The following is a 10,893-nucleotide window of genomic DNA, read 5'->3' as shown; positions in this document are numbered from 1 at the left end:
ATTGCAAAATCTTCCATGAACCAGCGAAATCATGCAATTTTAGAATATGATTTTTCAAAAAACATTATAAAACATTCCTTGCATTATACATTAAACAACAGCAAAAAATATATCAGTGACCATATTATGTGCTATTTCATACAATTGTTAAGGGGCCTGAGGTTTGTCAGTTGCTAATGTCACTGGTAACAAATATGAAGTATGTGATAATACTGTCCATGGATTGGGTAAGGTGTGCATTATTGCTTTGTAACAGACGGGGCATCATATTGGTTTGCATATGAACTTGGTAGAGGAACAGGAAGGTAATTCCTGATGTAGAAAGATGCAAAGTATTGAATTAGACTTGCTATCAGAAGACCTATTTTCATGTAAACTGCATGATCTATCCCCTTTGCCTTAGAGATCTTGGGTGAGCGTTGTTCAGTCCTGGTCTCCATAAGCAGGGACCAGACGGAATGGCACTTGTGGGGGTCTCCCAGGTCATCGGAGGCCCCCAGGTGCTTGCCCTTTGTATAGGGTGGCACACTGGCACTGCTGGTGCCAGTCTGTCACCCTGGCACTGGCAGCCTGGCAGCCTTGCAGTGCCACTTGGGTGCCAGCTTGGCACCCTGGCAGTGCCACCTGGGTGCCAGCCTGGCACAACCAAAATGCCCAGGTCACCCTGCCAACTGGCAGGGGCACTGCCAGGATGACAGGCTGGCCGTGCTAATGTGCCAAGCTGGCATTTTTTGTGAGGTGAGGATCGGGTCATGGGATTCCCTGCACGGGTGTGGGGGGTTGCAGGGGTCCCAAGGACTCCTTTATTCATCGGTTGGAGCTTGGGGTGTGTTTGGGGGTCATGTCAGGGGCCCGAGGGATCAGGACGGCATTTAGAAATGGCGGCCCGATCTCTCACGGTACTGAGGACTTTCGGGAGCGGCGATCCTCAGTGCAGGGAACGGGACCAAGTGCGGCCTCAGCCGTGTGTTTCCCTGCTCAAGACTTCTATCTAACCGGAGTCGTATTAGATAGCGTTGTGGTTCGCGGTGCTGCGAGCGTGAGGAAACACACGGCTAAACACGCTTGCTATGGGACATAGTTCACATTTGGTTCGATCATGCCTGAAGTATGACCAAGGCTCTATATAGCTGGGGCACCTCTTCTTGTTATTTATCTATACCCCAGATATTTTCACGCAAGTATTAATTTTGAGAATATTCACTTTCCTGAAACTCCTGTTGCTTTAAGCATTTCTTTAATGTTGAATTTTGGGTATGATCAAAATTTGTCTTTTAAACCTTTCACACCTGCTTCTTGCAAAAAGACAACTGCCTTTCTTAGGTGAGGGTATAATCCAGCAATGGTTTACTTGGGATAGAGCCAAAAAAACAAGATGCTTCTAGCCCTTGGATTTATGAAGTAACTGATTGCATAAATAAACAATTTGAATCTTAATCGGAGTCCAATGTGATGCCCAAGACTAGTTTTGATCACCTAAAAAGGTCGGAAGGGAATTTTTCTTCATCAGCGTCAACTTTTTTCTGGTTTCTCACTGTTCCCAGGAGATTACATCATAATGGCTCTTGGTGGGTAAGATGTCTTTTTGTGATACATAGGATAGACGTGATGGACAGTTGGTCTTTTGTTGTCCGTTTATTTTTGTACATTGATGCATAAAGGTGGGAACATATGAACATAGAAGTAGAATCAAGGATAGGCCCTTCAGTGCATTGAGTCTGCTTTGCCATTTAATTAGATCCTGATCTTCTACATCAGAACCATTTTTCTGCATTATCCCCATATCTCTTGATGTAATTAGTATCGATAAAATGATTGATCTGTCTTGAACATTTTTAGTGACTGTATCTCCATGGTCCTCTTGTGGTAGATAATTCCAAGGATTCTTCACTATCTGGGCGAAGAAATTCCACCTCATCTCTTAAATGACCTGCCACTTATTGCAGAACACCCTTCCCTCCCCAATCCACCTAACCTGCACATGTTTAGACTGTGGGAGGAAACCTGAGCACCCGGAGGAAGCCCACGCAGACACTGGGAGGACGTGCAAACTCCACAAGGTCATCCAAGGCCGGAATTGAACCTAGGTCCTTGGCGCTGTGAGGCAGCACTGCTATGCACTTTGCCACCATAGCCCCCAAATGCATTACTACCAGATAGATAGATTCCTAGATAGATGTGGCTATTAAATTCAGATGTGATTTTCACAATTTTGCAAATGAATTATTCCACAGATATCAATGTAAAGATTACAAAAGTAAACTCTGTAGGTGGGATCTACACATTAAAAGATCCAATGTGAACATTAGGAAGAAAGAAATGGTGACATTTGAGAAGAATTAATGTATCTATTAAATGACCCAGGACGTAGCTTAAGCAAATTTGGGTGGAGGGAACATTAAATGGGAGATAGCGAAATCATCTCCGGTTTGTATGTGTTGACATTTCCTGCGGTATTACGATGTCTCATTACTTTTTGATCACACAATCAATAATCTGTGGAGAACATGAGGTTGAAATGTGTTTGATTTTTCAATTGTAGGGCAACACATATAGTTTTCCTTAAAGGAAGTAATATTCAGCTGCAAAAGATTTTCAGTTTTGTATAATATTTCTTATTCATGTAAACATACCAATGTTATGTTGAGGGAGTATGGCCTGTTGGAGGTATTAAGAAAGTATAGAACAATGTCTCATGATTTTGCAGTATTTTCAGGCTTATTTCATTTTTTTCTCTTAGGTTCAGGAACTGCAGAGCCCACCGCGGGCCAGTCAAGTAGTGAAGGATTGTGTAAAAGCTTGTCTGAATTCCACTTATGAGTATATTTTCAACAACTGCCATGAACTGTACAGCCGAGAATATCAGACAGATCCAGTAAGTTCACATCCTACTACATAGATGTTTTATTATATGTTTCAGAGTAGGAAATACTACAAGGAGTCGACAAAGTTTTTTGTAATTTGATATACAATATATATTTTTACCTTGATGTTTAACTATTCCCTTTTCCTGACATACATAGTTTAGAATGCAATGGGGCTTAATTGGTCTGGGGGAGGAGACTGCAACCTGTGGTTAGAGTTTGGAATGCACTGACTGAGAGTGTGGTGGAGGCTGGTTCAATAAGCACTCTAAGGGAATTGGACTGTTATCTGAAAAGGAAGAATGTGCAGGGTTACAAGGAGAAGGCGGGGGAATGCTACTAGGAATAGTTGCTCAATCAGGGAGCTGCTGCAGACATGATGAGCAAATTGGTCCCCTTCTGCATCTTAACAATTCTGAGATTCTGTGAATCCTTCCAGCTCTGCTTGAACTTGCACTGTGACAGAAATAGCATAACAACTGCACTTGGATGAAATTAAAATTCATTTATTGTGGCATATTTATTAAAATAACAGGATACTTTAGAAAGGCATGTACATTGACAAAATTATCCCATATTAACAATAGCTGACCTCCACATTAGAAGATCCTGTTAGCATGGCCTAGAGATTTAACTTAATTTGCCTAAAGATAACAGAGAATCTACACACACATGGAAATGTGAATATCTTACAATGCTTTGCTTGCTAATCTGTCTCTCTGACAATGTCTCTTCCTGAATGAATGAAGTACAAAATAGATATCATTCACACCATCAGAAATGTCTTTCCAGGTTTGAAATATTAAACCAGTCAAAAACCTAGATCATTTCAACTGCACAGGCACAATGACACCCATCGACCATCTTAGACATATACAATACAGCCTGCTTAAGCCTTATATTTTTGGAGAATATATGACCCGTGCAAGACTACACTTAATCACATATACACTTTTGGTTAGTGGGTAGTGCGGTTGGTGGGTTAGGTAAATGAATAAGGGCAGTGATGAGGTAAATGGATAAAGAGGGTAGGGTGGTGTGTCAAATGGATGAGGAGGTAAGTTGATATGGGGTAGAGTGGGAGGTAAGTGAATAAGGAGATAGGATGGTTGAGTAAGTGGGTAAAGCAGTAGGGTGGATGAGGTAAGGGTATAGGATGGCACATGGGTAAGATGGCAGGTGGGTTAAATAGGGTGATAGGTGGGCAGTGAAGTTGGTAGGGGACAGGTGGGTGAGGTGGTTAGGGTGGCAGGTGGGTTGGGGGGTAGTCAGATCAGAGAGCCTTAAGAAACATTTTTGCTAATATCGTTTTGTACAATTAGAATGACAGTAGTCAATAAACTAAACCTTTAGCATCTATTTTTTTTGTAAAATATTTTTATTCTCCATTTTCACATTTTCTTCAGAATTTACACCCCACCAACAAGCAGTATATGATAACAAATACAAAGTCAATACCCTTATCAACAACAACGATCCCATCCTCCCACCACCCCAAACAATGGCCCACCTGACAATATAAGCATCAAATAAAACAAACCCTCTCACGGTGGGAAAAATAAAAGGAAAAAAAAGAAAAAGGAATCATGAATTGCCTATGGTCACCATTGCCCTATAGAGTCCAGCCCCTCCCCCCCCAACATTCAATGCCATCCAATCCCCGAAAGAGTACTGTAAATGACACCCATGAATTGTAAACCCCCCCCCCCGCCCGACTCCTCCCCTCCACTTACTCTTATAAAACTACTCCCCCCAACCTCTGTTCCTTCCTCCCAACTTTCCACCCTGGCTAGACTCATTGGAACCTGTTCTGCCAGTCTCTGATGGCCGCAGCCCCTCCCCCCACCTCACTCCCATTCTCTGGCCAGCGTGGAGGCCCCCGCCCAGGTCTCTTTCCCCCTTGCCTGGTCCCAGGAAAACCAAGAAATTCCCTTCAGCACACAAACCCCGCGTGCGCACCCAATCCCCAAAGAACCATCATTGCAAGTGAAAGTCCCATCTCTTCCCTTGTCCAAATATATACAACGTTGGCTCATTTAGCACATACACCAGCACGCAGTGAAAAAATACAGTTACATGAGGCTACATCGGTACATGACCATTTCTCAATTCAGCCACAGTCCTTCTGCCTTCGCAAACTCCTCCGCTGCTTCTGCCGTCCCGAAACAAAAATCCTTGGATTTGTAGGTCACCCTCAACTTAGCTATGTATACTATGCCGTACTGCACCTTACTGATGTACAGTGCCTTCTTCACCCGGCTGAAGGCAGTCCGCCTCCTCACCAGCTCCACCGTAAAATCCTGATATATGCGTATACCAGCTCCAGCCCACTGCATCACCTGCTTCTGCTTTGCCCAGCACAGGACCTTCTCCTTCACACTGTACCTACGAAAACACAGAGTCACTACTCTTGGCAGCTCACTCTCCTTTGGTACAGGCCTCCACGACCGATGAGCCCGATCCAGTTCATATCGGGAGGGATCATCATCCCCCTCCCCCAGTAGCTTCGCCAACATCGTGGCAAAATACTCAGTCGGCCTCGGGCCTTCCACTCCTTCGGGCAGATCCACCATCCTCAGATTGTGTCGCCTGGATCTGTTTTCCAAGTTGTCCATTTTGGCTCGCAGATCCTTGTTGATCTCTAACACCTTCTGCATCTCCTTCCCCATCGAGGTAAGTTGATCACTGTGCTGCAATAATGTCTCTTCCACTTCCTTCAGCGCCTCACCTTGCTCCCGCACCTCCGCCACCGGGGCAATCGCCTCCTCCACCAGCACTTTCAATGCCGCCCCCATCTTCTTCCTCATCACCTCCATGTGTTTTGTGAACTGCCTTTCGAGTTCCACGGCCATCACCTTAGTAATTTCTTCAGCCGTGGGCAATGCGGCCACCCCTGGTGCCCCAGCCTCCACTTTTCTTGCCGTCCTCCGGTGACCTTTCCACTCCCGACAGACTTTCAGCCACTTTTTTCACGGACGTTTTTTTACTTATTTTCGACATTTCTCTTCACTGTGCCTTCTCCCTGCTTTTGCCGCCTCTGTTGCTCCTGGGACCGGGCGTTAAACTCTGAGAAAATGCCGTTCCCGAACGGGAGCCTTCCAATGTGCGGCTGCCTCCTGCCCGCTGTCACCGGAAATCATCTATTTTATGGTTAACGAGAGCATATCATTATGGAGCATTGATTCACTATACAGTTTGCATGATGTGTCACTTCCTATAGTTCTCATCGTGTTAACATGTCTTATCTCTGTAAACGATGTTTTGTTTCCAAACTGTAAGCCTTGGTATCAGAATCCTTGTGTCACAAAACAAAGCTACAATTTTGAGCAATTTTCTTACAAGTACCAATCGATTAACTTGTACGTAGTAACAGAATTTATGCAGAGCATTTGAACAAAGTATAAATTTGATACTTTTGTGATGCACTATGTGAAATTGAGAAAAGATTCCTCGATTGACATTATAGTTTCAGAAAAATTGCAGTTATACGAATGAATTATCAGGATTCCTTTCAAAAACATGACATTTGATTTATGAAAATAAACTTGTAAGGATTGCAGTGCAATAGGTGATTAAATTCTATCAGTGCTATTCTTGTTATAATGCAGCACATTTCAATGTACAGAATGGGGAACAAATCTAATACCTGAGTAGACCGTGGCAATTTTAAAATTAAAACTATCCATCAATGAAGGGATAGTAGTAGGCAAGATTTGCATTTCCATGTGACACTTGTCGCAATAATTCTTTGAGCCACTACAGATAAAACTTTATTTTTTATTTTTGCAGAGTAAAAAAGCTGAAGTTCCCCCAGAGGAACAAGGGCCAAGCATCAGAAATTTGGATTTTTGGTCCAAACTTATCACGCTCATTGTTTCAATCATAGAAGAGGACAAGAATTCATATACACATTGCCTCAATCAGTAAGTATCTATATTTGTCATTTTAGTTTCCAAGTCACTGCCGTACCATACATATTATAAAAATCCTTTCAAGTAGGCATTTAATTGCTTGTCAGCCAAAGATTATGGCCAGAATTCTCCGTTTGGGATTCCCGTCAGGACTGAATAGCATGTGATTTGCACTTCCATTGGGGGCGCTATTTGGTAAGCGAGTCAGGACAAGTAAATGGGTCAGCACTCTGCCGGAACAAATTGAGAGCAATTCCCGGCCCAGCGGGCATTGGAACTGTTGGGGCCGAATTAGTGCCAAAGCGTTGACAGCTGGAACTATTTTTAAGTGCTCCACTTACTACGGGCAGTACGGTGGCGCAGTGGCTAGCACTCCTGCCTCATGGCACCGAGACCCAGGTTCGATCCTGCCCCCGGGTCACAATCCGTGTGGAGTTTGCACATTCTCCCCGTGTCTGCGTGGGTCTCACCACCACAACCCAAAGATGTGTAGGGTACATTAAATTGCCCCTTAATTGGAAACAAAAAGAATTGCGTACTCTAAATTTATATTTAAAAAGTGCTCCACTTACCACACACTCCCTGCAGCCACGAAGATGGTCGGGACCCCGAGGAGAACCCACAGCACCATGCCAGTAAGGAGAGGAGGGACACACTCTTCCCCAGGGTGGGCAGCAGACTCAAGCCTGCCCTCCTGAAAAGCACCTGGGAGGAGGTGGCAGAGGCAGTCTGCACTGCCAGCCTCACCAGGAGACAGCTGGTGACCCTGAGGGTGTGGGGGGAGGGGGGGGGGGCGGTCACTGGTGAGGCTTGTGCCATGAAAGGGGCTGAGAACCAGGGAGGGTTCCAAAGGCCACGGTGCAGGTGCTTTGATTGGGATGAGCACTGCTGCTGCCCTGCTTCCTCTGCAGTGGGACAGTGCTATGGAGTGCCAACACCTGGTGGGCCCCTGATTGGGCTTGACCACGCCCATCCCCTTGATGAAACAGCTGGGCTGTCCAGAGGGGTGACTGGTTGGGCTCCCAGGTAACTAGAGGCTCTCTCAGCATTTAAAGGACACAAGCAGAACTCAGTAGTGTGAGCAGCTAGGAGCCTGTAAGTAGCACCAGAGGGGTGTGTTTAAAACTCAAACTGCAGCGACGGACTACGACGTTTCGATTTGCTACACTGTTTCCAATACCAATTATGTCTTAAGTTTGAGTTCTGCCTGTACCTTCTTGGTACCAACCCCCTTATAGATTTTAACCATAAATATCTAGTAATATTACTTAAGTCAAGGAATTGCTGTAACTTTAATACAGGTATGCTGCGTACTTCTCAAACACTTCCATCCTGATATGGAATTCCAGAAGGTGGTTCAGAAACAAAGCTTCCTAAACAAAGACACTCTAGGCTTAACACTGGATGGCTGCCTCCAATTCAAAACTTTTACAGCTTCGCAAAAGCTCACGTGCAAGAGAGCTAGTCTTTAGGGCTTCCTTCTACTGCCACCACAACTCATTTAAATATCCTTATTTAAATATCTTTTCCTCACTGGTTCCATTGTCATCAAACACTTCTTTGAACTCAAATTATCCAAACATAAAAACTTTCATGCTTTCTGTTTTGCCTATACGTTGGATCAATAAAATTTAGAATCACTTTTCCTGTTTATTCATGGAACCTTTGTAAGATGCAAATTTTCCTTGTCACCTCTGAACGCCCTTTTGAAATTCAACAACTTTAAAACCCCCAAGGGCGCGATCTTCCCAAAAGGGAAAAAATCCCCCAGCGAGCGCGTTTAGCTGTGTGTTTACCTGCACTTGCAGTGCTGAGAAACACGTGGCTATTCAATGCTACGAACCCTGTTTTTTACAACAGGGAGCTCTGCTCACTGGAACTGCCCCTTGTAGCGGGAGATCGGGACGCCATTTTTAAATGGTGTTCCGATCTCCGACGCCCACAAATAAAATCACTGACTCCCCCCCCCCCCCCCCCCCCCCCCCCCAGCCTGAACGCAACATGGGAAGGTCCCCCACCGCCCACCCCCCGCACCCTCTAACACCCACAGTGCCAGGGTGTCAAGCTGGTACTGCCAAGGTGCCAGGCTGGCACAGCCAGGGTACCCAGGTGGCATCAGCAGTGCCAGGGCACCGCCCTGTCCAAAAGGCATGATGCTGGGGGCCTCCGATCCCCTTGGGGATCCCCATGAGTGTTGTTTCATCTGGTCCATGTTTGTGGGGACCAGTGCTGAACTGGTCCAAGGCAAAGGGATTGAATCACAAAGCCTCGGGTACCTTGGAAATTTGCACATTGGAGTAAGGCTTACTGCCTCGCTCTAATATGCAGATTTGCCAAAAAGTGATCCCGTCATTGTGGACAGGATTCTCCTTGCAACATCTCGCGAGATTGTGTTGAATCTCGTGAGGCTTTGCAAGCCGGATGGATCCCGGGAGCGGGGTCTCCCGGCTTTCACCGGTCACATTGCGCCACAGTGAGATGCTTTTCCAGCGCCCCAAGATTGTGCCCCAAGTTTCCCGTTTATCTCACAGTTAGATCCAGTTTATTTACTTGTAATCCAAACTCATCACAATTTCTCACTACAAATGCATCAACCTGACCTTTAACCTTTCATCTCTTAGACCTCACAGACAATCTGTCTCTAGTAATTTTCCCCCTGTTTAATTAATCCTGGGCGCATATCCATGCACAACTTTCTTTACCTACATGGAATACTAACATAATCCTCAAAAATATTTTTTTTTTAATTTAAGAAAGATTATTCATTAACAAGGGGGTGAAAGTTATCTGGGGTTGGCGGAAATGTGGGATTGAGGCTACAATCAGATCAACCATCATCCTATTGAATGCTGGAACAGACTCGAGGGGTCAAGTGGCCTCCTCCTGCTCCTAATTCATATGTACCTCTTATCACAATGTACTTAACAAAAAACAGTGAGGACAACATTTGGGAGTCCTTAAGTCTCTCATGCCACAATTTCTTAGGATTCCTTGAACATTGCCAGCACAGGCAATGTCTTCTCTTCTTCTGTCTCTAAAGTGATGTTGAACTGTGTTGCAGAAAAATAATAGAATTAGGGTGGCATGTGTCTGCATGGATTTCTTCCGGGTGCTCCGGTTTCCTCCCACAATCCAAAGATGTGCAGGTTAGGTAGATTGGCCATGCCAAATTGCCTCTTAGTATCCAAAGATTGGGTGGGGTTACAGAGATAGGCCGGGGCATGGGCCTAGGTAGGATGTTCTTTTAGAGGGTCTGTGCAGACTCAATGGGCTGAATGGCCTCCTTCTGCACTGTAGGGATTCTATCATTCTAGCATTCTAAGAATCATAGCACAGAAGCCAGGTAAAATGGTGCCAACCAAGATTCCAATTTTCCAACTTCTATCCCTACTTCTCATTACTCCGGAATCCCCCTTTGGAACTAGTCCACATCTTCCATTGGCTTGGGATACATGTCATCTGGTGGCACCCCACTTCTTTAACTCGAGTCATGTAGACTGAAGACAAATGTCCATCCCTTGTTTCCTGGACCCCCAAAGTTTACATTCCATTGTGAACAAATGACACATTTCCTTTAGATGCAGCAATTAAAAACAATGTCACATCCTCTTGTCAATAATGCACCCAATGTAAACATTCACATCAGCATTTTTTAACCTAAACTTCATGGATACTAACTCTTACTACCATAATATCAAAACAGAAACAAAAGTTTCCCTCTAATACAGGTGTTCTGTCCCACAGATATGGTTAATCAATTTATTCAATGCATGGGTTTTGATTCAAGATGATATCATTCAAAGTCAACCATTTCTTCAAACTTGATAAAAAGGCTCTTAATTGCCCACAATACAATTAGAACAACATACAATTTCTGAACCCACAATCTAAGGCAACTTAGCTATAGATCCATTAAATGTAGTTTCTCACACTCAACAGCTACCATCCAATAAAGTGCCCCAACTAACAGAAATCAACCTGAACTATTTAAAAAGTGGTTAAAAATAAAATCCTTAGATATCAGTTAAGATTAGATTAGAATAGAATCTAAAAATTAGTATTATCAAAATTAGTATTGTCTACACATCATGAGATGCAGTTCAACTGAAGTGGCAACA

General features: G+C 44.3%; 1 protein-coding gene across 1 annotated transcript in view; it reads left to right on the top strand.

Annotated features, from left to right (window-relative positions):
- Positions 1-10,893, top strand: part of LOC140395097 (protein unc-13 homolog A-like) — a 522,914-nt gene that overhangs the window by 405,710 nt on the left and 106,311 nt on the right. The window contains exons 26-27 of the mRNA XM_072482511.1: positions 2,741-2,875; positions 6,654-6,787. Of these exons, the coding sequence (XP_072338612.1) occupies positions 2,741-2,875; positions 6,654-6,787 (269 nt within the window). The remainder of the gene's footprint in view (positions 1-2,740; positions 2,876-6,653; positions 6,788-10,893) is intronic.

This window comes from Scyliorhinus torazame, chromosome 18 (genome assembly GCF_047496885.1).
Source record: "Scyliorhinus torazame isolate Kashiwa2021f chromosome 18, sScyTor2.1, whole genome shotgun sequence".
NCBI lineage: Eukaryota > Metazoa > Chordata > Chondrichthyes > Carcharhiniformes > Scyliorhinidae > Scyliorhinus > Scyliorhinus torazame.
The sequence above is the reverse complement of the archived record's forward strand: the minus strand, read 5'-3'. Positions and strand labels throughout refer to the sequence as shown.